This window comes from Poecilia latipinna, unplaced genomic scaffold (assembly GCF_001443285.1).
Source record: "Poecilia latipinna isolate Pla-1442-1.1 unplaced genomic scaffold, P_latipinna-1.0 Scaffold348, whole genome shotgun sequence".
NCBI lineage: Eukaryota > Metazoa > Chordata > Actinopteri > Cyprinodontiformes > Poeciliidae > Poecilia > Poecilia latipinna.
Window position 1 is genome coordinate 106,794 of NW_015112964.1, and position 27,775 is coordinate 134,568.

Genomic DNA, 27,775 nt, shown 5'->3' on the forward strand with positions numbered 1-27,775 from the left:
TATTCCCTGTTTCTACTGAATTCGGCGCTCCGCCCCGTTTTGTCTGTTTCCATTGTAAAAGCAACAGACAATGGAATGGTTTCACCCAGCAATAGGCTGGGAGGGGGTCTATTGCTGGGCGCCCTTCACTTGTAGCCCCATAGGACAGACGGCAACGTTAGGCCAACACTTCTTGTGTCACACAACACAGGCTATTGGGGGGATAGAAAAATGTCGCTGCTTGTTAACAAGCACAACACATCAAATCAAAAGAAAAATATTTGTACAGCACATTTCAGCAGCAAGGCATTTCAAAGTGCTTTACATCATTAAAAACTAAAACACTGAGTCATGTAACACTGAATAAACAATAAAAGAAAAACATTAAAACCCCTTTTCTAACCCTTAGGACTTTAGTTAAAACGCCGTCAACTGGGACTCTGTATTGGACTGCTACATTAAGTGAAGTTTAACAGCTTGATGAAAAGCATGCTGCTGTTTTCTTAATCCTTACTGTTCTCACTATGGGATTAATCTCTGAATCAGACCCAGATGTTCTGGATACGTGGTTCTCCTCAGCACTGTTTCCTTTCACCATGCTTGGCTGGCCAGAAAAGGTACTTAACAGAATTACACCTACACTCCTGAAAGCTCAGATCTCTCATGGAAATCCCACTTGTTACCAGACCCCTGACCTCCAGCGCTTCTACCCCAACTCTCTTCTGGAGACTGGCAGTGACCTCATCTTCTTTTGGGTTGCTAGGATGGTGATGTTGGGATCTGAACTGACTGGACAGCTGCCATTTAAACAGGTTGGTTTCGCAAGAATACTGAGTTGCTCAAAGCAAACCTAGTATTAACTGTGATGGATGAGGTGAATCGACTAATTCATTTATTTTTTCTTTCTGTCCTGTCTTTCAGGTTCTGTTTCACTCCCTGGTACGAGATAAATATGGCAGGAAGATGAGTAAATCTCTTGGAAATGTCATTGACCCATTAGATGTAATGCATGGAGCCAGTCTCCAGGTGAGACACATTCCTGACTCTAGACACACGTTGCTGTTAATATTACTCTTGTGTTTTTTCCTATATACCTTCAGAAATGTGTGACTATGCTGAAGGAAGGAAATATAATATTTTCTATAAAAATTAGCCACAAACAGCAATTTTATGCACTTCTAGGACTGCGTTTTCTTTTCCACTTGAGTGAATATAAATTACTATGTAATGATAACATGATATGATAACAGTGATTGTATATTGAGGTTATTCTTTACCATTTCTCTTAAGATGTTGTAAAGTAAAACTCATCTTGTTTTGTTTTTGTTCTTATAGAGACTTCAGGAGAAAGTGAAGGAAGGAAACCTCGATCCAAAGGAGCAACTAGTCGCTCTGAAAGCTCAGGTCCGATACTCTTCAGTCTGTTTGCCTGGCTGCGTGCAGTCATTGCTTTTTCTTACTTGTCAGATCTTTCTGCTTCCTACAGAGTTCAGACTATCCTAATGGGATACCCCAGTGTGGGACAGATGCTCTGAGGTTTGCCCTTTGCTCCCACAACATGCAGGGTAAGCTGCTCATCTCTTGTCTAGAGTCACAATTGAGGTAGTGTTACAGAAATAAAAAGCTGTTTTGACTAGAGAGATAAAGCCACGTTTTAAGGAAATAGTGAAAACCTTAGTCAGTACTTTCATTGGCTGACAGACAGGTGATGAATCTCTTCAGGTGAAGTGATGTATTTTGACTCTTGTTGGACTCTTTATCCAAAGAGGATCATAAAATATAGCAGCATAGCCTCAGTCCTAAGAAGTCATGTCCTTGAAAGCTCAGAGACACTCGATGTGCACGTCAATACACTCTTTCAGTTCCCATCCCCTATCTGTCTCTAAAAGGATACTCCACTTATTTCACTACTTTCATTCATGAAATAGCAGCTATCAAGCCTGTTATTTATTCACTTGTTCATTTAGAGGTTTTGTGAAAAGAATGTTTCTTAAGTACACACCTTTCAAACTTCAAATGGGTCACAAGAGATTGACTTTTACTAAAATTTAGTGTTTTAATATGTTTTGTCATTGTCCAGAACAAATGAGCCGAGGCTCTCGGCTCCTGGCTGCTATGGTGTTTCTTCTCTTCTCACCATTGCAACATTTTGCAATTTCAAGTGACAAGCAAGCACATGCATGCGTACAGACACAGGGTACAGACAGTCTTTGAGCAATTGCTCAAAGATTGCAACAATGAGCAACAATTGCTCATTGTTGACATTGTTTTGCTGTGTGTTCAAACAGCACGCATCACAACAACTAATCCAAATGGTTAAGGGTCATACAAACACAGTCATTTTAAGTTATGAAATCATCTGCAGATTTTCTTTTCAAAGCCTCCCTGTCACTTGTTCACAACCATCTTCTCTGTAAGAAATGGCTGAAGAGAGCACAACAGCACATGTGGGAAATTCTTATCCCCAGATAAAATGTATAAGTCTGAGCATGCAGCCAGAAAATCCTCATGTGTAAATGAAAAGTCTGTTAATCCTACATTTGCTCATAACTCCACACTGATTGGCTTTGGCACACAATGCCGTCTGGATTTCATTTTGCTGATGCAGCTTTCTTAATTTCAGTTGTGGTTGGTTCAAAGACACAACGTGACTCCATGTTGTTTTAAAAAGACTTTTTCTGGCCACCTGTGTGTCTCTAATTTGGAAATTTTGGAACAGTTTTCTTTAAAATGTTTCCCATTGTTCATTTTCATTCTTTTGGATGCCTTTACATTTTGAAACTATGATTTAATGTACACTATATTGCTTACCTTTATGCAAACCTGCATTAAAAATTGTTGTAGTTTCTTTTTGTACAAAATATTGTTTCTTGTTTTGTTTTTCAGAACTGTTTATCGTAGATGAAACTGTATTCATCTTTGTGTAAGGACAACTTGGTGCACAAATGTCCATTTGCATGAAACGACTTTAATGTCACGAGGAGTTAAGACATACACAATATAAAGTTTGTGCTTCCTTAATGACTAATAAATATATGTGTCTGTTTCTTCATTAGGTGGACCCATTAGTTTGTCCGTATCTCAAGTTATTCTCTTCAGAAACTTCTGTAATAAGATGTGGCAGACCCTGAGATTCACGCTGGGAGTTGTTGGTGAAAACACACCTGTGGGAACACTTGAAGAGGTACGGTGATTTCTAAACTTTGTGTTTATGTCACCTAATGTCAGTCATTGTTCCTGTTTTCCTCCCCCTTGTGTTTGGTTGCTGAACATGTTAAAAAATTATATTGACCAGAGCAACAGCAATTTGTCTCAACTATCAATGGAAGTGTCTATCATTTGTACTATAAAAGCTCCGTTCCCGATGTGGTAATCTGTTGATCAATACTTTGTTTACCAAGCAAAAGGGTTTTCATTGGCAAAAGACTAAGAAAGAAAGAGACTGCTGTGTGTTTTCAGGCTTTTAAATATTTTTTGGTTTCTAAAATGGAAATATGTAAATTTAAAATGCATTTGAGACTTTTCTTCAACACACTGAGTAAATGGAGACATTTTAAGACGATGCTTTCAACTGTTCAGCAGTTTTAGAGAGAACCTACAATTTGAGATTGAATTTAGTCTTAGATGTGTTATTTTAATGGTTACTGTAACAGTTATCAAGCATGTTCAGCATATATTTTGAGAACATCTCTCAGCAGCACAGGGGGATTCACAGGCCGAAGAGGAGCGAGAGGAGGTGGGGGAAGAAACTCTGATAACTTTTATCTGAGAGGCAAGAGAGAATATGATCTGTTCTGTTTTACATAAAACCTCTTATGCTAGGTAATAGAAATGAGGAAAAGTTTCAAAAAGACGCAGCATTTCTGAAAATGGCCTCTAAAACGTTCAGCCACTGATGTACTGGTGAATTCAAACTAGACGATCAGATCTCATGCACATATTTTCTCTCTCTTGTGTGTGAAGTGGATGTGCTGGATTTTGCTCATTGATACTTTTGTAATTCCTCGTTACCTTCTAATTCTCATTCCTCCATCTTGCCTGTGTCTATCCATTCCATTGATGGACACTGAATGGATAAAAGTCAACTGGGAGCGAGATGGAGCTGATAATAACCTTTGTGCTAACATTGCCTTCAGAGTGTTTCTCCTTTTCCTTCTTTTAGACAACTCCTCTGAACAGCATGGAGCGGTGGATCTGTTCCAGACTCTACAGCACAGTTGTGCAGTGTGAGCAGGCGTTTGAAGCTTATGAGCTGCATAATGTCACATCTGCTCTCTTCTCCTTCTGGCTGTACAACTTGTGTGATGTTTACCTGGTAAGGAGCCGATTTTCATACGGGAGAACAGGTCTGTCTTATTGTGACGATCAGAAACGGGTGAATGGAAATGACTGTAACTATGTGAGGTACAATCTACCCTGTTGTTTGAGCTTTGCTAAGCTAAATACAGGGTGTGGCTAATGAAGGCATATTTATACGTTTCATATTCAATCTTGGTAGATTTCAGCTTCTGTTTCCACCCACCCACCTGTTCATTCATTGATTCATTCATTCATTCATTCATTCATTCCTCCCTCCACTTGGGGAAGGGCATCCTCCCCGACCCGGAGAAGGCTCTCAGATTTGGAGGCACTGATCCCCATCCCAGCTGCTTCACGCTCGACTGCGAACTTCTCCACTGAAAGCTGTAGATCACGACCAGAACGGATCCCCTCCACACGTTGGCTGCACCTACAAATTCTGTCCATAAAAGTAATGAGCAGAATCGGTGGCAGTCGAACTCTCACCAGAAATGAGCCCAACTTACTGCGGTGGTCTGACTATCAGTGCTACCTCGTCAGATTTTCCTACCGTAGCACGGATTGATAGCTAAGTCTGTCGGTGCTACCCGTCTAAACCTGCTGCCGTCATGTTTAGAAACAGAAAACTGCAGCAGGTTGTGTTAATGTTAAATACATTGGATAACATTGTTTGAGTGGAAGCTGAAGTTATGCTTAGTTTAACATTGGAACAATTTATATACATGAGGAAACCACAAGGAGATCACTTCCTTTATCTGAATATCCTACCCGTTTAAAATGAAAAGCTATAGATGTAATAATCACTAATTCTTTTACTAGAATATCCTACCTGTTAAAAATATTTTAAATACAGAGGCGTTGGTAAGAGTAAAACAGTATCAGACGGGAAAACAGGTTTTTATTGGAATTAAAGACTAATACAGATCACCACAACTCTTTTTTGCGCATTAAGACGATGTATGTCTGTTATCAGATCCACAATGTGTTTACCGAGCTGCGCAGGTCACTGTGCTCCTGAAATGATAGGATATGATTAATATTACACAGCTTTAGTCCCACATCACTACCAACATCTATTTAGCAAAGTTTAATAATAACAAAATGTGTAAGGGACAAAACAGCCCACAAAACAACGTATTTTTTCCTGATTAACCGCCAAACAATGACTTGTTTACAGACATTACAGACGGCAAACTAAAGCCATTATATTTACAAGCTGCCTGTCATGTAAACTAAAAACATGAAGTAACACAGCAGCTTCATGAAAGCCAGGTATAAAATAGATTAAATAAAGCTTACCGTAATCTGCGATGAAATAAAACACATGAAGCGAAACTTCCACAGGTAGGACGTATTTATAAGAAATCTGCTGAGTAAGCAGTATGTGACGTAGCATCGATGTGTATTACCACAAGGTGGGACGGATTTACGGGTAGCACAGATCAACAGAACACCGGAAACGTGGACCAGACTCTGACACCAGTCGTACAGAAACCTAACGGCTCATATCAAAGGGCCCGGTACTCCGTACTCCCAGACCCTCCCCAGGGCTCCCTGAGGGACACGGTCAAGTACCTTCTCCAAGTCCACAAAACTCGTGTAGACCAGTTAGACGAACTCCCAGAACCCTCCAGGACCCTGCTGAGGGTGTAGAGCTGGTCCAGCGTTCCAGGACAAAACCCACACTGCTCTTCCTGAATCTGAGGTTCGACTATCCGCTGGAACCTGAGTAGACCTTACCAAGGAGGCTGAGGAGTGTAACCACTCTGCTTCTGTGTCCAAACAGAGTAATATCGACCAGTTACAGATGTGTGTGCTTAGCTTGAAAAACCCAGATTGATAACTAATATTGTCATGGTTGTTGGTGAAGAATGCTGAGACATCTTGCTTTCCCTAAAAGTGGTACAGCAAACATGTTTCAGAATGACAATGTAACCTTTGTCGTTTCTGCGTTTCTGTCCTGAAGGAATCCGTAAAGCCGGTGCTGAAGCAGAATGAGGGAGTTGAGGTCCTGACAGACAAAGACCACAGCAGCAACACGAAGCAGGAGGCCAGAACGGTTCTCTATCACTGTGTGTCTTTGTCTCTGGCTCTGTTCTCCCCCTTCATGCCCTTCATCACCGAAGAGTTGTGGCAGAGACTACAACCATTCAGACCCGGAGCCACGGCCCAAACCAGCTTGTGTTTGCAGCCCTACCCCCGATCCACTCAGCTGGTAAAACTTTGATTATTTTTCTTGCCTCAAAATCAATACTTAGATTTTACATGGTTCACATAATATATTTATGGTTGCAACAGAGTTTATCTCTGCAGCCTGGGAGGATGCAGTGATATGGAACAGTTTAAGTCAGTGCTTTGGCATTTAGCAAGCAATAATAAGGTTTAATCTGATCTAATGTTATGCAGTGAGACAAAACATCTTTTTCTACAGTGCATGCATGTAAATATGTAGTTCAACTGTTTTCTTATTTAACTTCTCCAGGCTCACTGGTATTTTCCTGAGGAGGAGAAAGATTTCCTGCTGGTTCAGAATGTTGTCCGAGTGGCACGTTTTCTGCGAGCCCAGTGTGGCCTAGTTAAAGAAAGACCTGTCAGTAAGTCAACAGATTAATAATCATGTAACATTGACATGTCTGGTTGATTGCTTGCACTTGTACATGTAAACCTTGGTATGTTTTAATTCAAGCCCTTCCTGAAGAAGGGTAAAATTCAGTAGCTAATATATCTGCATGTTGCTTGTACATGGTTTCAGTGTGGGCCGTGTGTTCACCAAGCCAGGCCCAGACACTTCTTCGCTTTGGCTCAGCTGTTTGGACTTTAAGTCAAATCTCAAGCCTCCAGATCTACTGTCCAGATCAAGATGGCCACCTTCCCTCCGTCCACTCCACTGCTCCACCTGCAGGATGCCTCGTTGGTGTGGTGGACCACACATGTCAGCTACACCTTCACATCCAAGTGTGTATCATATTCATCCTGATGTATCTTATGTTATATAAACTTTATTAAAGCTACAGCAATCAAGCTCTTTGTAATGACCAAACAGCTTTTTGCATGGTTGAGCTGCTATTTTGTTTATTTATCTTGGGTGTTGAACTCTGCCTAGTCAAAGTCTTCAGTGACATCCATATAAACAGACTGTTGTAGAGCCACAGTGCTGGTTCTGTTGGACCTCAGTGCAGCTTTTGACACTGTTGTCCATGACATATTAGATTTTGAATCTTACATAAAGAACAGAGATTTCTTTGTAGGAAACTTCTCATCAAAGCAGACAGAAGTCACATGCGGGGTACCCAAAGGTTCTTTCTTAGGACTCCTCTTATTTAATATCTATGCTCCCACTAGCTAAGGTAGAACAGGAGATAGGATTAGCTTCCATAACTATGCAGATGATGCAAACATTACATTAGATCTACATCATGATGTCACCAGGTGACTCCAAACCCAGTTAATCACTGAACAGATGCTTAGAACAGAAACATGTGTGGATTTGCCAAAACTTTCTCCAGCTGAACAAAAGCAAAACTGAAGTTATCATCCTTGGATCTAAAGAGGAACCATCTAGAGTCAGTGCACAACTTCATTGATTCTAGATCTAAAACCAGCAGTCAAGCCTGAAATCTGAGTGTAGTGATGAACTCTGACCTGAACCTTCAGAGCCACATAAAGACAGTTCCAAAGTCGGGCTTCTGTCATCTGAAGAACATCTCCAGGATTAGAGGACTAATGTCTCAGTGAGATCTACAGAAACTCATCCATGTTTTATCTTTCGTCGCATCGGTTACTGCAACAGCGTCTTTACAATGACTACATTTTGGTTTATCTTAGCATTGTTACTCATTTTCAGCATCTGTTTCGCTGATTCATGTCAGATCACAATGCTGGGTTCCAACAGATGGGCACACTTTGGCAGGCCCCTTTTGAATTTCTTAGGAAGTTTTCTAGTTGGACTTTCTTGTCCATTCATCCATCCATAACAACCTTATTGACAATGGGTGAAGTGAAGGATGGTGCTTTTCTCTAGCGGGCGAGAGGCAGGGTCACCCTGGACAGGTCACCAGTCCATTTCAGGACAACCAATCATGCATTTACACACCCACATGTAAATGCATGATTTACGTGTGGGTGTGACTGATTGACTAAATCAATCAGTCAGGTTGATTGATTTAGAGAGATCAATCAACCTGCCAGTCATGTGTTTGGACTGTGAGAGGAACCTGGAAGACCTGGAAAGAACCCACGCCTGCACAGGGAGAAGGCAGGACCTTCTTGCTGCAAGGCAATGGCGCTAACAGCTGCACCGCTTTGTAGCCTAGAATTTATTGTGACAACGATAAATCAAAATTGATATTGTGATAAAAACATTATCACAATAAATGACAATATGAATATATGCCCACCCCTCTGTGTTACCATATGTCTACAGAGATTCTCTGATTGATTGTTTTTATTTTTATTTTTTTAGAGTGCAGTTGACATTGAGCAACTGATCCGGCATCTCTCTCAGCGGAAAGATACGCTTCTTCCAAAGCTGGAAAAAAGTCTTTGCAAACTTCAGTCTTCCAACAATCCAACCAAAACTCCAGCAGATATCAGACAACGGATGGAGAATAAGGTGAGCAAAAAATCCACTTTGTCTAAATTGGGTTATTTTATTTTCTTACGGTCTTAATAAGATTTGCCTAATTCTACAGAACAGGAAAATTTGACAAATAAAATGTAAGATGTTAGAATTAAATTGTTGTGCATTTATTGGTTAAGATATTAGTTTCTTAGCATCTTCTAAGTTTGAATAGCTAAAGATTAAAATTATTTTAAAAACATTGGTTTTGATGATACTAATGCCAAATAACAGTGAATGGAGTCAGCGTTCAGTGTACTTAGGCGGGTTCTGGTGCTTCGTAGTTTATTGTCCACAGAAAAGTTTTGCATGGCCGCCTCACATTTTCAAGAAGAAGCCAATCAGTTCCTGAACATTTACTGTCGCGTTCCGTTCATTTTTAATTGATTCTAGATCTAAAACCAGTCGAGTTGTGGGTACAACTTTGCGCCACACATTTTTTGTGTGTGCACAACGTTTGAGGCCCCGGGTGTTTTGTCATTTTCTTGGCATCTAAAACCCTAAACATTAAAACTATTTGTTTTCTATCGTGTGAGCATGTCTGTACTTGAGTTGTGATTGTGGTAACAGTTCATTTTATGTATATTCTATCACCTTGTCTGTTCAGGTTTCAGTTTTGCAGCAGGAATTAAAGACCATTGAAGATCGGATAAAAGTTCTTCAGGAGACGCAGTCAAAGGGATAACTACAGCTGAAGGACGTCCTTGGAGACATCAGAGCTTGTCTATTTGTTGATACCGCTGCTTGAGTCAAAGATGTCTAAAGCATCTTGCCTTTCAGTACTGTAAAATACACCAAGAAAATTATGGGTTTTGTTAAGAGAATAAATTATGAAAACTTCTGGCTCGTTGTGTTCTCTCGTCATCAGGGTGATGGATTCTGTATATAGTGGCTCCATTTATACACTCCAGAAAGTGGTGGAGGAAATACAATCAACTACACTCTGTAACGAAGAAGCTCAAGGCTGGTCGAATCAACACGCAGCATCAATCCCAAAAGGTGCAATGGCTGCTGGATGCTGGATCCTTTTTTATTCAGCTTCTCAGGTATTTGTCAAATCAAGCTATCAGTCATTCCTGCTTCAATCATACTCTGCCAGTAGGTATCCCCCAGAGTGAAGGAAGTTTCAGCACTCTATAGTTCTGATCAACATTTTGGCTCAAAACTTCATTTCACTGGATGACTTTGAACAAAATGTCTCATCTCTTTTCCAAACACTATTAATCCGTGTTTTACTTATGAGGCTCTAAGAACAAATCTGAGCAGCCTCTCTTACATGCTACCTTATGTCCATCTATGTTTAGTTTTCCCATAGCAACATTTAAAGTTCATTGTACATGAATGTGCAAGAAAATTAAAGCAGCTGCAGTTAAAAAAAACCAGTCAAAGTTGAAGCTAATTCTTGTGGCTAAGCAGGCATAGACATGCAGAAGGATCATTTTGAATTTGCACTTGTTGATTTCAAGCACTGAAAATTAGGAGATATCCTGTACTGACAGGGTGCGCATAAAGTTAAACCCCTTGCAAAAGAAAACAATTTCTTCACTCTTGATCGTTATATAGCTAATTTAAGACAACATGCCATAAATTTGCCCTGTTCTGGTCTTTCACACTCAGTGTTTCCAATTTGTTCATGTCCATGTGGTAAAGAAAATAATTTGAATTAAAAAAAACTACCTGATTGATCAAGAGAACTCTGTTTTGTTTATTTCCAAGTACTTGCACATTTCTGTAGAAAAATGGTTTTCCACATTTTTAACAAGTGTCCATACTCCCATTTGACATTTGTATTATTTTATTTCCCTTTGGGATTAATAAAGCAGAGCAGCAGCTTTAATTCAGACGACAGAAAACCGACTCAGAACGTCTTCAGGGAAACTTTCAAACTCAAACCCATCGTTTCTCCCAGTTCCATCATTTCCAAGGAAAAGTTTGGATTTTTTCCAACTGTGTGGCCGACAGTTATTGATCACTTATTAATCAACAGAGTAAAACATCTGCAGGTTGTGTTTGCTGATGTGATGATCCCATTCTCTGCAGCTGGGATGAACTATAATGGGAAACTAAACGTCACACTGCGCTGTGCAAAAGGAGCCTCAAAACGGCCTAGTCAAAGCTCAAACCAAAATCCAACTAATAATCTGTGGGGGAAAAGATTGAACATGATGAGAGTCTCTGAATCTTTGAAGCAGTGAGGTTTGATAAGTATGAATACATGCCACGTTTCAGGACGTTTATTGGTAAAAATAAACGAGAGATTTTCTTCCACTTAGAAATTTTTATGCTCCGTTTGTCTGGAGCGTAAAAATTTTATTTATTCCAGTAAATACTGGGATGTTAGTAAAATACACCAAAGTTATTTGATGCAAAATGTGTGAAGATCATGAAAACTACCAGACCTGACATTTAAAAACGACTGATTTCTATTGGTTTGTTAATTGGTCGGGTCTTTAATTGGTCGGTTTGGTTCTTCCAGTCGAACTGCAGCTGGTTTCTGACGTCCTGCTGCTTTTTTCTCTCGTGAAAATCAGTTTTGTGCGTCTCAGTTCGGCTTTCGTCGCAGTGATCCCGAGGCTTGTCGATAAGAATAATCTTTAACTGCTTCCTAAGAGCCTCTTCACGCCACGCTGCTCTGCCGTCCCGTGCAACATAGAGCTACACACACAGATCCGCTCCAGTCTTACAGCCTGAATCCAATTACAGGCTTCAAAGCTGCAGAGGGACAGGAGTTGCAGCAACCTGTTGCTGTGGAAGCGGTGGATGTGGGCGGGTCAGAGAACAAACAGAGACCAGAGCAGAGCGGCCGGGTTTCTGTCGGAGCCCCCGGCAGCAGCAGTGGTTCGGCCCGGCCGGCCTGGTGGGACCGGCCAATCAGCTCAGAGCAGGCGCTCCTGTCTGTCCCTCTCTCTGGACATGTTTGCTGAGACGAGATAAGCCTGCAGGTACTTCCTGCTTCATCAGATGAAGGAGAGCAGCAGGTTTTCTTCCGCGCTGGGAATCAAACGCGACCAAAAGGTTTGCAGAACTTTTTAAAACTCAAAGGTCCTAAAGTAGAAGAGCTCAGCTTTCAGATGGTGTAATGTGTCTTGTTTCCTGATGCGTGTCGATTCGGGGTTAATGTTTGGGCCTGTTGCTCGGTTACAGGATCTTCATCACTCTGTTAAAAGTCTGGGCTGAAGCTGAAACTAATTTTATCTGTTTTAATAACGCCAACCTCAATAAAGTAGTTTTATCTAAACCATGACATCATCAAAACGTCTCTTAAAGGGGTCATGACTTAATAACCCTGATACTAAAGTTATTTAATATTTCCATATTTGGACTATCAAATGAACCAAGTTTTAAATAATTTGATATTTGTAAAAAATAAAAAAAATTAAAAAAACTTTTTTTTGTCATTACATTCAGAAGGAAGCAACATTTTTCCAGTGAAGCCCAGCTATCATTAGCTAGCATCGGCTAACTTCAGATTAATGACATTAAAATGTGAACAAGCTCAGTGGGACCCATCATGGCTGACATCCACATTCAGCCAATCAGCAGCAAGGAACGCGAACGCTGTTCCTGGATTGGCTGCCAAGTAGCTATGAAGCTTTCCAGCATTTTATCCAGAATATTTTCTGTCAATAATTTGAGTTTCCAGAACACGAAGAGGCGAGGTGTGGTGCTGGGAAGGTTCTGCTGCTGCAGGATGGGTTGGGGTCCAGTTCTACATTAGGATGGGTTGGGGTCCAGTTCTACATTAGGATGGGTTGGGGTCCAGTTCTACATCAGGATGGGTTGGGGTCCGGTTCTGCTGCAGGTTCTGGTCCAGCTGGGCCGCCTGTTGTTGCTGCTAATGCCGATAAGCCTGGCAGTGATGATGGAGGCACTTTGTGTTTGTGTCCATGGGGCCAATAGGGGCAGGAGGGGTAGTGGGGGGCCCCTGTGGGGGGCCACGCCCCACAGGCTGCTGACAATCAGGGTGATGAAAGAAATAAATCTGAAGCTTTTTGATCCAAATGCAGAAAATGATTAAACGAGTAAAAATTAACAATTTAAAGGTGAAACAAGAGCAGCGAAGAGGAGCGTAAATTTAGAGCAGAAAGTTGCTGAAGCGTTGCGATCTCCCTCCCTGCTCCCCTCACTGTCCTCTGCAGGGAAACAGCGCCACCTGCTGGCAGGTCACTCATGTTCAGAAACTTCAGCCTAGATGAGTAACAAGTCATGTGACCTCTGCTCCCCCGCAGGGCGACGATGAGAAAACACACACACACACATTCCTCTGTGTGTTTTCTCTGCTGACAAGCACACTGAGCTGGACGTTCAACTAAAGTACAAAATCTGCAGGTTGAGGAAACAGAAAGTCGATGGAATGTGACCGGCTGATTAAAAGCTTCACTCCTTCATCTCAGATTACATTTAAAGTCACAACATTCAGTCGTCCCACTCCATGGCAAGAGTTCACAACTCTTACTTTCATAACTTGACGTTATTCACGTTGTCCAGGATCCTCTTCGCTGCACAAACACTAGATTAGAGCGAGGACAGAAACTCCTCCCTCGTCTCAAATCCCCGTTATAATCCCGAAGGAAATCTGCTGCACATAGCAAGGTGGTGAGGAAGAGGAGGGAGGAAGACTTCTGCCTGCTTTCTGTGGGGCCAGTGAGACCAGTGAGACCAGTGAGGCCAGTGAGACCAGTCTCTTAAGTGATTCTGGGATTGTTGGTAAGTTTGAATGTCACTTGAACTCTGCTGCTTGACACAGATGTGTTTTTCTTCAGGTTTAGAGTTTCTGGCCGTTCTCAGCAGCTTTTCTCATTTGGTAAAGTGAACCTTGTTGATCTGTAACCATCATTATGTTGATTCTTCCTCGTTTCAGTCGATTTTTCTCAACATTTCTTACCCCGCTGGCCAAGTGTTGTGATTAAATGACTCAGGTTAGCTGACCTGCTGCAGGTCATGATGCTAATGCTAATGCAAAGCCTGTGCTGACAAGGCTGAGTGTATTTGACCACTGTTAACCATTTTCTTTTGCTTATCTGACACTTTTCGGCGAACTGATAACGAATGTCTGGATCTTTCAAATGTTCAAGGCTGAAATGGTTTTGTTCTTGTTTTGCTGCTGAGTGGCCCAGGAGACTGGCTACACCAATTCCCACTTTGTGGATTAGCATAAGCTAATTTTCAGAACTTTATGTAAACATCAACAAAAGTAAACAGAAACAGCCCTCCCCAAATCAACAAGGAGCACAGCAGTGTCCACATAAAAACATACATACAGCCTACATACGCCAAACACAGACAGACAGACAGACATGGTTCAAAGTAGTCGAACTGTTGGACAGCCAAATGAGTAATACATTGAATGTAAGAAAAATAAATAAGTACATAACAAAGAGAGTGGAGAGGACAGTCCTCATCTCCAGTTGAAATCAGAGTCTCTGTTAGACTGCATTGGGCTCCAGATCCTCCAGAATCTGTTCGACTTTTGATGAAAATCACGAGTCAGTTTTTCAGCTGAGACAATAGCAGAGATTTGTGATATCCACATATCGACTGCAGGGGCCTGTGGTGCTGACCATCTCAGTAGTTTACATTTCTTGGCCAGAAATAAGAAACAGCAAATGTTTAGTATCTGCCTTAGGTAGAGAGTCTGGAGCGTAATTAAAAAGACAGAGGGACGGAGTTAGTGAGAACTATTTACTTCTCTTGGATCATCAGTTGAACAGCTTTCCAGAAAAATGTAATGCAATTGCAGACCAAAATAAGTGAATGAATGCGCCTCTATCTATTTTGCATTTATGATGAAGATCTGAAGCATCAGGAAACATCCTCCGAAGGCGAACAGGTGTATAATAAGTTCGGTAGAAGAATTTAAAGTTCTGCTCATGTATAGAAACCGAGGTGCAGTTGGGGAAGATCCCATTCCTGATTTCCTCCCAATCTGCTGGGTTGACCGTCAGCCCGAGGTCATGCTCCCACACCAGCTTCATAGCATCATAACCTGAGGAGTCGGAGCCAGATAATAAACTAAATATCTTAGAGATTGCACATATTCAAATGTATATCCTCTGCGAATAATGACATCACATGGTTTCTACCACCTATATTGATTCCAGATGCATCCGGATTAGTCCTGATGATCTCGGTCAGAGGTTCAATAAACAATGTAAACAATAAGGGTGAAGGGGGAACACCTGCCTACAACCCCTATGAGTCTTGAAGGGCTCAGACATCAGGCCATTTGTGTTCACTGAGGCTGTTGGGTCTGAATAAAAGCTTTTAATCAGATTGATGAAATTTGGGCCCAGATCGAATTTATGTAGCACCTGAAAAATAAACGGCTATTCAACACAGTCCAATGCCTTCTCGGCATCGAGGGAAACAATTACTGCTGGCTCTTTGTGAGTATTAAGGCACTGAACAACATTAAGAACGCGTCGTGTATTGTCTGTGCCATATCTCATCTTTATAAACCCCGCCTAATCTGGGTTTATTATTTTAGGGAGGATGTTTTCCAATCTCCGGGCTAATGCTTTCGGCACAATTTTATAATCAACGTTAAGCAAACTAATAGGTCTAAAGGAGGAACAATCCAGGGGACTTTTACCTTCTTCTAAAAGCAAACTGATGGAGGCGTGTCGCCACGAAGGCGGGATGCCATTTCTCAAAATGTCATTAACATGAATATTGGTTGAATCTCTGGCCAAAATGACTTAAAAACTTCCAATGGAAACCCGTCGGGTCCAGGACGTTTTCTGATTGGCAAAGATTTAATTTCAGCCCAAACTTCCTCCAAAGTGATAGCGGCATCTAAGAAGACACGATCAGAAGGTCTGATCAGAAGGCAGCATTTCAGCTGCTCTCTGCTCAGTCGGATTTATTAATTTCTCCAGTTTTTATCGGCCTCAGAAAGATGAAAGTGTTTTATTGTGAAGACAAACACAATTCAGTGGAAACTGCTGCCTTTTCATGAGCCGGATCCAGCAGAGCTGGGTCCAATACAGCCGGGTCCAACAGAAATGGGTCCAATAGAGCCGGGTCCAGCAGAGCTGGGTCTAATAGAGCCGGGTCCAGCAGAGCTGGGTCCAATAGAGCCATAGAGACGGGTCCAGCAGAGCTGGGTCCAATAGAGACGGGTCCAGCAGAGCTGGGTCTAACAGAGCCGCTGCTCCTCACAGAAACACGTTTGGTTTCCTTGTGGAGGCCTGGGATGATGCGGCTCTCACTTTATGCTTCACAGAGGAGCAGAAGGGATTTAAGTTTTATGAATAAGAACTCAGGAGAGATGCATTGCACCGTTTTCAATCTGTTGGATATTTTAGCCAGAGCTGCCTTTACATCTTGTGTCACACTGCAGTGACTGGAAAGGCCCCAGGCTACTGGAAGATGGCCAGTACAGATGTCTCAGTTTAGTTGGGAAACGCCTGGCTGCATTCCTTTGTTGGAAGAATGCAGCCTGGCGGAGTTAAAGTTGAAACCAGGGCAGGTAAACCTTCACCTGGCTCAGGTGTTTCGGCTCAGGCCATGATAAACTTTTAAAAAACCAGACAATTTCACCAAAAACTAAGTGAATGACTGCCACGCCCCTCTTATTTTGAAAGCCCTCCACTATGTCTCTCATTGTGTCAAAGTACTAACAGGTCAAGGAATCATTTCAGAAACTTCCACATCTTTATCTGGTGCCAGTCGGATTCAATTTAAAATCATTTTATTGATGTCAAAGCCAAGTGAAATAATCTGGTTTACAGATTATTTAACACTCCTAAAGGAGAGTGCCCGGGTCGTCATGGAAACCATCCAGTAGCTTCCTTTGGTTAAAACAATGATTCACTGATCATTGATGTATTTAGCTCAGGAGTTTAGGTTTAAATGATAAGGAGTTGATTTGTTTGTGCTGAAAGCCTCAACTGGAGTGAATCCAGTTCATGTTCCTGATTTCAAACTGGATTCTGCTTCATTCCCATTGATCGCCACGTTTCTGCCTTCAGGCTGAAATGGTGGACGTCGTGTCACGGCGAACAATGCCGTCAGAAAACGAGGTTCATGTGGCCAGAAATTTCCTCTCCAAGATCTTGCGCAGCTCCATGAGGTATAGAAGGTGTTTCCTGTAGTCGCTCCAGTCTGCTTGGTGTTCATGTGAACGACTGGCTGTAGTGGTGATCACTGTGAGAACTACATATTTATAACATGTTTATTACATGTTTATGACATGTTTATTGGTTGTATTGTGGTTGTGATGTGATTTTGCGTTTCTTAGGACTGTAAATCTATTTCATGGTATCTTTAATGATATTATTAAGGCATAATAGATGTTTCCATGTCTAGCCACATCGTGTAGAGTCTGTCTTTCCGTTTCCTCTTTCTTTACGTTTCATTTTTATTCAAAATTACATGACTAAATAACCAAATGAAAGTGTGCGCTCCTTTTCCTCTCCATGCTCTCCAGGAAGAACCGCTTCAAGGGGTGCGTTCAGTAAAAATCATTTCAGTTTCATTTGCTCTGTGTCTGTTAGGGTGTAAATGATAAATTTGGTTGAAAGTTTTTTTTTATGTAATCATAATTATTTCCTATAATTAAACTGAACTATGGTAGTAATAATAAGTGGTGCTTGGAGCAACCAGTGAAGTGAGGAAGTGGCAGAAAGCTGACCTGTTGAACTCTGCAGACTCCTGCCGTTTATCTTCCTGATGAAAACTGTAGCTAGTTTGGATGTCAACCGCTCTGCGTCGTTTTGGCTCTGCTCTGCAGGAAACATGAGCCGGGCGTCCGGCCCCATTCCTGGCACTCCTCCAAGCTGACAGAAGAGGAGTCTGAGCCCGCTGGGTCCCGGGCCGCCACAGCGCCGCTCTGGCAGCCACAACATGAAGCCAGGTAAGAAATGTAGGCTTCCTGCTTTCCTCCATTAATGATTCAAGAGTTGTTCAAGCAGTTTTCTTTATCAAAAGGTCCAAAGAGTCAACTAAGACTGAGAAGACTCAACACAGCAATCAGCTTAGCTCAGTGGACAGCATGGAGAGACTGGAGCGTCCTTCCCCTCCGTACCCGCCGGGTTGTCTTTCTCCGCCTCAGTACATGGACGGCTCTGAAGCCTTTTCTGGATCCGGAGCTAAAAGAGACTCGGCCTTCAGCTGCTTCTCCGGCAGCTCCAGTCCTCCTGTTCTCCATTCCAGCATGTCTGGCAGGAAAGGCACCAGCACTGAAAACATTTTCTTTAAGGGTCTTCAGAGTGAAGGACCTCAGCAGAATGAACGACACAGATTCCTGCAGCCAGCTCTCGGGAACGGAGGCTGGCAGGGCCCACGGGGCGAGGAGCAGCCGGCATCTCGGGTTTCCGCTCCAGGCAGAGCCGGTGTCGGACCAATGTGGCAGGTACCAGAGAAGAAAAAACCCCAGTCCCCTCCGCCTCCGCCACTACCTCTGTACAGTGACAGCTTTGCTGCAGCCAAGGTGTTTCCATACTCTGAAGGTCCAACAGACAGTTCTTTTGAAAAGCTGACAGAAAACAACCAGAACTGCCTCCGATTTCAGAACCAGCTGCACCCCAACAAGCTCTTCTCCCTGTCCAGCAGTGATGTCAGCAAGCCGCATTATGTCCAGTCCCCTGCCCACCACAGGCAATGCAGTGATGAAAGCCCCTTCTACCTTCAGACCAGGACGGCTCCACCAACTAAGACTCAAAGTGTTGGGAGCTACTATCGGAGCCTCCAAGATCTGCCCTCTAACGCCTTCAGTCGAAAACACACTCGGCACTCCACAGCAGCCATGACGGGACAGGATAGCGGAGGGCACAGCCGACACCTTGGCCCTTCAGGTCATCGTCCAATGCAGACTGGCGAGTTAAAGGCCAGACAGAGTAAAGCTGGGGGATGGAGAGGAGAAACGGAAAAATCCCAACAGATGAACAGTATAGAGTCAGGTTTCCACAGCTCCCTAAAGGCAAACGCTAAGGCCAAACACGCTACACCTCAGTCCCAGATACCTCACTGTGAAAATCAAGACCACGATGGGAACGGTGTGTACTACGAAACTTCTCTTCAAAGCACAGAAGAACCTTCAAAGAGAGCTAGTGATGAGATGAAAACTCGCCATCAGAGTATTGATCATAAGGTTGGTCTTTCAAGACACCAAGACCCGTGGATGCCTCAAGAGGATCACAGAATATCAAATCTGAAAACTCCTCTTCTCCACTTCCTGGCTCAAGAGAGTCAGACGTTGGCAGAGAGGGAGGCAGCAGCTGCTACAACATCACTGATTTCCACCCAGGATGTCTGTGAAACCAACAGCAGTGGGAAAGCAAGTCGTCGCAGTGACCGCTATGCCACCACCCTTCGTAAGGAGATCCAGCAGAAGAGAGCCCAGCTGCAGAAGAGCCGAAGCGCTGCAGCCCTGATGTACGAGGTTGAGGAAGATGATGCAGAAGAGTGGAAGTCCATGGAAGCGTCTGCTTCCTCAAATACCTACAAGGACCATTTAAAAGAGGCCCAGGCAAGAGTCCTTCAGGCCACCTCCTTCCAGAGACGAGACCTCGAGCCCCTGGGTCCAGAGGCACCGGTTCTTAAAGCGTCCTATGGGCGAATCAGGGGACGTAGACGATTCCATCCGGCCAAGAGGACACATTCTTTCTCAGAGCCGGACAAGATAGACAAAGTGGGAGTGGATGGAGATCCCCAGAGCAGCTCAGAGCAACAGAGAAAGTTTTTTGAGACCAAACCTTCATTCCCCAGGCCTGTGCTGGAGTCAGGTCATGGTTCAAACCTTAACCCAAGCCAAGATGACACAAGCAAGTCAGGAGAGACCTTTCCTTCTGGAGACAGCGATCAGTCTCAGCCACACACAGACGAGCAGAGTCCTGGAGAAAAGCAGGTTTTACTGGAACAGCAGAGACTGGGTACCTTCGCTGAGTACCAGGCCACCTGGAACAAGCAGAAAAAGCCTCCTGATACCAAAACACAAGGGCGATGCCACTCAGCGGACAACATTCTAGATGCTGCTGCAGAAGAGAAAGCTGTTTGCATTCATGAGAGATCCAGATCCTCACCTTCTGCAGACTTCTACACACAGGTGAGCAAGATTATGTTTGGTTTGATGTTTCAGAAACATGCCAGCCTTCATCAGGACAGGAGACAAATGTTGAAGACCTGCACAGCTTTAGAGACGTATCCAAATGTAGAAACCAAACTACTGCTGTGTTCGTGAAAAGTCATGAGGAAGGTTGATGTGAATTGATTCAGATATTTTATCTGGTCCATTCTGCTTTGAAATGCTAAACATGACTTTTCTCTTTCAGAAGATTTCCTCTCATTGGAGAGATCCTCAAACACAGGGGAGCAATTTGGCCGCCAGGTGAGGTTTACTGTCTGGTGCTCAGAATCTGCAAGTAATTGCTTTCAAAACGTTTAAGACAATTTTTCAGGTTTGTGCACCAATTTTCTCTGCTCATCAAAACCCCAATGAGGACAAGAAGTAACGGATGGTTTCGGTAGAAAGGTGTTCCCTGAACTCCACCAGGCTGATCTCCTCTAACACTGATGCAGTAATTCATGCTAACGGAGCCCCAACCAATTACTGAGAGCCGCCTGATCTCTAGAATATCCTTTCAGTGGATCGGATGCAATATTCTATTCTTCTGAGACATTAAATTTGGGTTTTCATTCTTTAAAAGCTAAACTCATCAAAATTACAAACAACAAAGTCTTGAAAGACTTCCCATATGTGTGATTAGTTTTACGTTCTGAAAGGAGTTTAAGAGACTAAATTATTAAAACTTCTGGCTCGTTTTATTCTCTCGTCATCCCGGATTCAGTGATGCTGAGCGTGAAAACAAAAGCCACACAGATGACAATCAGCGCTCCACGTCAGAGTTTCAGAGTTTAATCAAACTAACCAAAACATCCGCAGCACATCACAACCTCAGACACTTCAAACACACTAAGCAGCATTACCTGAGAGAAAGTTGAACAGTAGAAAATAGACAGGAAAAAGGCTAAAAACGTGGGGTTTTTTGGAGATTGCCATGCGGCTGCAATAGCAAATCTGATTCGTTCCTCTGGGGTGTAGAGTTTTATCTACAAGGTGTTTCCTTGTTTTTAATTTATGCGATTAAGGCGTGTTCTCTCCTTGTGCAGCTGCAACCAGTTTCAAATGACTAAGTTGGGACGTTTTATGACCTTCTGAGACCCGTTTAATTTCAGAACTACAGCGCTTCTCTCTGGACAAGGGAGACCAAAGGTCATTTCACAGCAAGCTTTTCTCACGCCACTTTGAAATGTGGACTCACTCCTAATTCCTAGTTGGAACAAAGCCTCTAGTTTTGCAGGGTTCAATGAAAAGTTACCTTGAGTTTGAGCAAGTCATCCAAACACACAGATCTCTGCAGTGATTTGTACATTGACATAAATCCTGGAACCGCAAAGCGGTTCAGAACTTCTCCAGCCTCTTGGATCAAAGCGGCGATTTAAGAATTAAGACACGTATAAAGTATAGCTGAACATTTTCAATACGAAACACATTCATTCTAGACATTTTCCTAATTAATGTTACTCTAGTTCTGATTGTATGTTTGATGTTACAGTTTAGCCTGGGTTTGACACTACTAGTGGTGTTAATATAACACTACAAATTAAACTACAACTAATCAAATCATGCTGTTAATAGCTAAGAAAAATGTCCTACAAATTAGATCATAATTATGTGTTGTTAGTTTGTTTTTCCTTAAGTTTTTAGCGTTTTCTCTCCCTGTGGAGATAACTGGACATGTCTCCTCTGCTGCCTGCTCGCTTCAGACGCTGCCTCTGTGTCAGAGTTGATTTATGGCCTCGTTCCTCCCTGACGACACAAAACAGGCCTCAGTTAAAGCCGTCTAAGATGCTGTTCAAGCTAATCCTGCTCAATCCACTGTTTTCACATGACCTACGATTAACTGTATTAATGCTAAGAATAATCAAAACTGTATTCTCAACAAGTTACAAAAACTTTTTCACGATATTAATATCTTGAAGACGTACCTCTAGGTTTGAGGCCAGAAAAGGAGGATTTCCTCCTCTAGGCTGCGAGTGGATCTCAGCCTGAAGTGAAGGAGTTTAGGATCTTCATCTGTTTATGATGGAGGGATGGAATGGAAGATGGGTTGGTTCAATCTGTGAAGGTGAAGAAAGAGATTAACCATAAAGTGAAGTGTTCAGTTTACTAGTTCGCCTCTGGATCAGGACCGCAAGACAAAAGTCTCAGATACGAGTTGGGGTCCATTTTTCTGTTTTTTCTCTGCAGACATTTTGTTAAATTTCCTCTGTTTCTGTTGGAAGGACGATGCGACCGTTTTCCCTCCAGGTTCTGATGAGGTTTTAATTTTGACCTGCAGAGAGACGGCAGGGTCGCCGGACCGCAGCCCTGTACCCAGAACCGCGGGGGTTTTCCCAGGCGCTGCCGACCACAGAACTAAACCCAACATGGCCGGCTCCTCCCTCTCCTCCGATACCATCGGTCCAAACTCTGAGCCCGGGCCGCCGCCCAGTCATTTAGGACCAGAACCTACATCCTCCTCCAGGGAACTCCCCATCTGCGGCCAGCCAGACCGGACTGGTCCTCTGCCGCCGCACTGGACCCAGTCTCCTTCACCTCGGTCGGCTCCTGTCGAACCGCAGGAGGAGCCGCAGCTCAGGTACATCGATCCTGTCCCAGAGCAGCTTCAGTCGTTTAAAGTGACGGTGTTTAACTCATGAATAACAAACATTAAACTTTAATTTATAAGTTATTTACCGTTTAAATCATGAATACATTACATTTTAAATCATTCGTTATTCGCCATTAAAGTCATGAATACATTAAGCCTTTAACTTGGTCACACTTTCAGACACAGCTGTTCCATAACCTCATCAAGAAATTCATTTATGTTCATTTAATTGGAATTAAAAAGTGAAACTCGTGCAATAATTTATTGCTGATACAGAAATGTTGTATTTGGCCCTGAACAATCGCATGAAAAGCTTATTCACAGATTGATCTCAACATGGTAAAGGAAAGTTGAGAGGAAGGAAAACGTTATCAGTGGGGATAACTGCAGTCAGATAAGGTTCTAGTTTAAACACATTTCTGTTCCTGACAATAATCCATTTATTTCTCAGCTGAATTTTGGTTTTTATCTGTAGAATAAATATCTTTGGACTGTAAAACTGACTTTGTGATAAATGAACTAAAATCCTGATAAATGAATAAAGAAAACATTATTGGTACCAGATGATTGAGGTAGACCGCAGGCCTCTCTCTCAGGTTTGTCGCTTTCTGCTATTGGCAGGTCAGAATCAGAACCGCAGAACCCAGCAGTGATGGAGGCGAGCGGCCCTGTGAGAACGGTTCCAGTCCAGATCGTCCACAGCGAAGGCGGCGCGGACCGGCGGGGTCAGCTGCCGCATAGCGCCGAGTCCAGCAGCCCGTCTTCTCTGCCTGCAGAGCCGGCATCTCCGTTCAGCACCTGCAACCGGCAGGAGCCAGAACCAGAACCCGCCCAGGAACCCGATGGAGCCCGGACCCTGGAGGAGGACGCCAAGAGAGACGAGCTGGCGAGGGACATCATGGGGAGGAACAAGTCTCTGTTGGACATCCTGGACCAGAGCAGCAGGAGGACCACCATGGACCTGATGGAGGGTCTGTTTGCCCCAGACCCGGTCCTGGAGGCGGTGCAGCTGCGCAGGAGGCCGTCCACTGGATCCAGGCCGCCCGGCACCAGCAGGTCCAAACCACCAGCTATTCCTAAAATATCACACTTTAACCGTTTAGAGTCACATGAGTTCCTAAAACTCAGAAAAACAAGAGGTGATTGTTTTAAAGCCAAGGGCCAAGTCCAGTCCCCAACATCTCTGCTCCGACACACCTGGATCAGGTAAAACGCTCGTTACCAGCCGAGTGCAGAGCCGGATGAACGCTCCTGGAGCAGAGAGCAGCTAGAAGTAGCAGGATGGTTGAGGACTGGACTCCTGCTTTAACACTCTCCATTAGTCCCAAAACATCAGCATAAACTAACATCAGCTTGGCGTTAGTCCGCCCTCTGGTGGAGAACAGCTGGAATAACCAACTACATTTCAGGAACTGTTGAGAAATGACTGTGCAGTAGTAAATCTAAATTAAATGTGTTTTTTTTAAACTGTTTGTGTAATTTTGAGCTTAATTCAGTGATATTTGGTCATTTAGTGAGAACTTAGAGGAGGGAAGGAACGTCTTGATTTCTGGTAAAGTTTAGACGATGACAACCTGTGGTTCCTCAGGAGAGAAGAGGAGGACGTTTCTATCTCCGCCTCTCTGGTCCCCAGCTCCTCCTACTACAACACATCGGCTCCCAAAGCTGAGCTGCTCATCAAGATGAAGGACATGCAGGAGCAGCTGGACGAGCAGGACTCCGAGGACGAGCTGGACGGTGATCTGGCCAGTAAAAAGGTAAAGTCTGTTCTCTGACGCCGCAGAGCGGACGAGAAAAGTTGTTTTACCGTATTTATTGGGTTTTAGCAAGAGCTGATGTCCAGCCTGGCCAGGAAACTGGCAGTGCTGCGGGAGGCGCGGCAGAGCCTGGCGGAAGATGTGGAGGACAACGAGGCGCTGGGCCGGCAGGTGGACGCCACCGTCCGGCGCCTCTGCCAGCCCAACCAGATCGACAGGTTCCGCATGTTTGTGGGCGACCTGGACAAGGTGGTGAGCCTGCTGCTGTCGCTGTCGGGACGCCTCGCTCGGGTGGAGAACGCCCTCAACAGCCTGGAGGACGGAGCGCCCACAGAGGAGAAGGTGGGACAGCTGAGGTCACGAGCGTTGATTAGCCTTAGCTGCAACTAGCTTTAGCTGCAATTAGCCTTAGCTGCCAATAGTTTAGCTGCAATTAGCCTTAGCTGCCACTAGCTTTAGCTGCAATTAGCCTGAGGTGCAATTAGCCTTAGCTGCCACTAGCTTTAGCTACAACTAGCTTTAGCTGCAATTAGCCTGAGCGGCAAATAGCCTTAGGTGCCACTAGCGTTAACTACAATTAGCCTTAGCTGCCACTAGCCTTAGCTGCCACTAGCCTTAGCTGCCACTAGCTTTAGCTGCCACTAGCTTTAGTTGCAATTAGCTTCAACTACAACTAACTTTAGCTACAACTACCTTTAGATGCCACTAGCTTTAGCTGCAACTAGCATTAGCTGCTACAAGCCTTGGCTACAACTGACTTTAGCTGCAGCTAGCTTTAGCTGACACTATCTTTAGCTACAACAAGCTTTACCAGAATGTCTTATTGTTAACTCGTCTCCTTCCTCCTCCAGCGAACGCTGACCGAGAAGCGGAAGTTGCTGATGAGGCAGCATGACGACGCCAAGGAGCTGAAGGAGAACTTGGACCGCAGAGAGCGGCTGGTGTTCGCCATCATGGAGGCTCACCTGGACACCGAGAACCTGGACGACTACCGCCACTTCGTCAAGATGAAGTCTGCGCTCATCATCGAGCAGCGGAAGCTGGACGACAAAATCAAGCTGGGCGAGGAGCAGCTCAAGTGCCTGACAGAGAGCCTGCCGCCGGAGCAGAGGCCGCCGCCGGAGCAGAGGCCGCCGCCGGAGCAGAGGCCGCCGCCGGAGCAGAGGCCGCCGCCGGAGCAGAGGCCGCCACCAGAGCAGAGGCCACCACCAGAGCAGAGGCCGCCGCCGGAGGAGCGGCTGCCACTAGCACTTTGAAACCATGAAACCTGACCATGAGGCCCAATGTGGGAAAACCTCATCGTGACGAAATCTGTTTCTCCGTTTCTCAGTTCCGACTCTCCAAATGTTTTCTTTGTACAGCTTCAACAATTTGGACAAAAACAGAAATGCTGCTTTGGAACTGATTGACTTAATTTCTCCAGAAGCTGGAAGTATGACATGAAGAGACCAGGTCCTGCTCCTGGTTCTGGTCCCGGTCCTTTCCCTCTAGGCCCAGTAGGCCCGGTTCTACGTCTTCGTCGTGTTGCTGCTGATTGTTTTGCTGCTGAAAGCCAAATCCTGATTTATCTCCAGGTGATTTTAATATTTAAATCATATTTTCTAGTAACTTATTGTAGTTTTTGTGTAATCATCGTTTTTATTTAAGATGAACAGAGAAATCAGTTTTAAAGGTTACATCATGCAACATTCCCAGGTCTCTTATTTTGGAGGGAAGCTGAAGTTCCTGCACGCTAATCCCAAACTGAAGGAGCTTCAACATGTTTCCTCTTGGGAATATAATCTGAGGTTATCTGCCAGCAGAGGCCTGGCGCCTGTGATCTTTATCCTGTTAAGCTGCAGGATCCCATCAGACCGTCAGTTCCCCAAACAGAGTGGTTTCACACAGAGTGAAAATCTGGTCGGGTCCAAATGACCTAATCTCTTAAGACAAAAATCTGAAAAGTGTGGTGTGCATTTGTGTTTACCCCTAAATAAACACACTGGTTTAAAAAAACTGTAAAGTCGACTTTTCTTAAATATTTTATTGAAAAAAAGAGAAACAGCTCATTTCCAAAATTTCAAACCATCTGCATCACGGTTCCCCTGATGATGATGATGATGATGAGCCTGGAAGGAGGCGGAGCCATTTCTAACCCCACCTGGGAGAAGCGAGTGGCAGTGGAGAAAGCATCTCCCAGTTTATACAGCCAGCCTCTTCATCCTCACTCAGAGGAAGCATTTCCATCATCAGAGTTTAAAACGACGAGCTTAAATAGAAAATCTGATTCCAGAAGCTGGAACTGAGGAGACGTAGCATTCCGGTGCGCTAACGCTAAGGTGAAAACATGATCCGAGTTTAAATCAGTCATTTCAATGAAAGCTTGACCCGCAGAAACCGGTCAAAGTGAGATCTCTGTGCCAGGGAAGGGTCAAGTTGCTGCTGATCACCTGAAAACCACCAGCTCCCCCTGGTGGCCACCGAGCAAACTGCAGCCATTTCAGCTTCTGTCAGAGTAAATCCGTTTCTTCCCTGAAAACTGATCAGCTGATTTTTACTTCAATAAAATCCAAATCAGAAAAAAATGATAAAATCTGCATTTGGTTTTCATCTGATTCTATTCAGTTTGAATATTTCAAGGACGTTTGGAGACTTTAAACCTTTCAGAAGCAGAAACGTTCGACTGCTTCAGAGCCAGAAAAACATTTTCATCATTTAACAACAAACATGGATAAAACCAGAACCTGAAACCACCAGCAGTAAAATCTAACGTCCAGCGCTGGAAGCCCGATCGGATCCAGATGGTTTGAAACGGAACCAAAATTACATCCATACAAAATAAAATAGAAAATCAGCAAAAAGGAGAAAACTGGAAATTTAATCGGTCCAAAGTCCACCGGTCTGTTCTTGATAAACCTCGATGACGTCTTCGTCTTCCATCCCCAGCTGCAGCGGACATAGACAGAGACTGTGTTAATGTTGGACCTGGAAAAACCTGGAAGGTCCTGGAAAAACCTGGAATGACCCAAACCATATGCAGAGCACAGGGAGACCTGGACCTGGATAGACTGACCTGAACTAACCTGGACCAGGTCATTACAGGTTATTCCAGGGTTTTCCATGTTATTGGTTACCTCTTTGGGAGTCTGGTTGTCTGCGATTCTCTGGCCCTCGAACAGAAACCGTAACGTGCTCGCTGGGACGCCCTGCATACGGGAAAACACCAGGGGTCAGAGGTCAAGAGGGGTCACAGATCAGGAGGGGTCAGAGGTCATACCTGTCTCTGGCTGTAGGACTCTTTCAGCTTCTTTAGATGTGTCGTCATTTTGACCTTGAAGTGGATTTCGCTGCTGTCCTGTGCAGAGAAACAGCGCAGCTTTTTCAGAGACAGAAATCTGCTGAAGCTTCGGAGGCTAACGCAGTGGTTCCCAAACTTTTTCTTCTGCGCCCCCCCAGTGGTTTCCAAACATTTTCTGCGCGACCCCCTA

At 43.9% G+C, this 27,775-nt stretch overlaps 3 protein-coding genes and 2 long non-coding RNA genes across 12 annotated transcripts in view; 2 read left to right on the plus strand and 3 right to left on the minus strand.

Moving 5' to 3' along the window:
• Positions 1–9,739, plus strand: part of vars2 (valyl-tRNA synthetase 2, mitochondrial) — a 28,319-nt gene extending 18,580 nt beyond the window's left edge. For all 4 annotated transcript variants that reach the window (XM_015035761.1, XM_015035762.1, XM_015035764.1 and 1 more), the window contains 12 exons: positions 526–596; positions 666–791; positions 901–1,005; positions 1,315–1,383; positions 1,466–1,544; positions 3,036–3,163; positions 4,142–4,294; positions 6,245–6,493; positions 6,761–6,872; positions 7,031–7,233; positions 8,741–8,890; positions 9,504–9,739. In XM_015035761.1, coding sequence (XP_014891247.1) covers positions 526–596; positions 666–791; positions 901–1,005; positions 1,315–1,383; positions 1,466–1,544; positions 3,036–3,163; positions 4,142–4,294; positions 6,245–6,493; positions 6,761–6,872; positions 7,031–7,233; positions 8,741–8,890; positions 9,504–9,581 — 1,523 coding nt within the window. In that variant the 3' untranslated portion in view covers positions 9,582–9,739. The remainder of the gene's footprint in view (positions 1–525; positions 597–665; positions 792–900; positions 1,006–1,314; positions 1,384–1,465; positions 1,545–3,035; positions 3,164–4,141; positions 4,295–6,244; positions 6,494–6,760; positions 6,873–7,030; positions 7,234–8,740; positions 8,891–9,503) is intronic.
• LOC106949501 (uncharacterized) lies at positions 1–20,870 on the minus strand. Its single transcript, XR_001425394.1, has 3 exons — positions 20,634–20,870; positions 4,899–4,904; positions 1–12 (listed from the first exon to the last, which is right to left on the minus strand). It is a non-coding gene; the product is annotated as an uncharacterized LOC106949501 (long non-coding RNA).
• Positions 11,296–26,298, plus strand: LOC106949496 (protein Shroom2-like). 5 transcript variants are annotated; one of them, XM_015035758.1, is made up of 12 exons: positions 11,296–11,911; positions 16,870–16,970; positions 17,328–17,345; positions 17,631–17,753; positions 17,828–19,943; positions 20,173–20,225; positions 22,240–22,539; positions 23,173–23,607; positions 24,140–24,308; positions 24,378–24,650; positions 25,160–25,437; positions 25,528–26,298. In XM_015035758.1, exons 1-12 carry the CDS (start codon positions 11,858–11,860, stop codon positions 25,562–25,564), a joined length of 3,957 nt encoding a protein of 1,318 aa, XP_014891244.1. In that variant the 5' UTR covers positions 11,296–11,857; the 3' UTR covers positions 25,565–26,298. The 5 variants fall into 5 exon arrangements, with proteins under 5 accessions (XP_014891244.1, XP_014891243.1, XP_014891242.1 ...); XM_015035757.1 differs by having other exon boundaries at positions 11,297–11,911; positions 20,170–20,225; XM_015035756.1 differs by having other exon boundaries at positions 11,297–11,911; positions 20,170–20,225; positions 25,160–26,298.
• On the minus strand, positions 21,376–23,203 carry LOC106949500 (uncharacterized). Its single transcript, XR_001425393.1, has 3 exons — positions 23,112–23,203; positions 21,887–22,018; positions 21,376–21,707 (listed from the first exon to the last, which is right to left on the minus strand). It is a non-coding gene; the product is annotated as an uncharacterized LOC106949500 (long non-coding RNA).
• A 15-nt stretch (positions 26,299–26,313) lies between the features above and the next one.
• sumo1 (small ubiquitin like modifier 1) overlaps positions 26,314–27,775 on the minus strand; it is a 7,608-nt gene continuing 6,146 nt past the window's right edge. Inside the window, exons 3-5 of the mRNA XM_015035765.1 lie at positions 27,565–27,642; positions 27,422–27,493; positions 26,314–27,233 (exon numbers count right to left, since the gene is read on the minus strand). Of these exons, the coding sequence (XP_014891251.1) occupies positions 27,165–27,233; positions 27,422–27,493; positions 27,565–27,642 (219 nt within the window). The 3' untranslated portion in view covers positions 26,314–27,164. The remainder of the gene's footprint in view (positions 27,234–27,421; positions 27,494–27,564; positions 27,643–27,775) is intronic.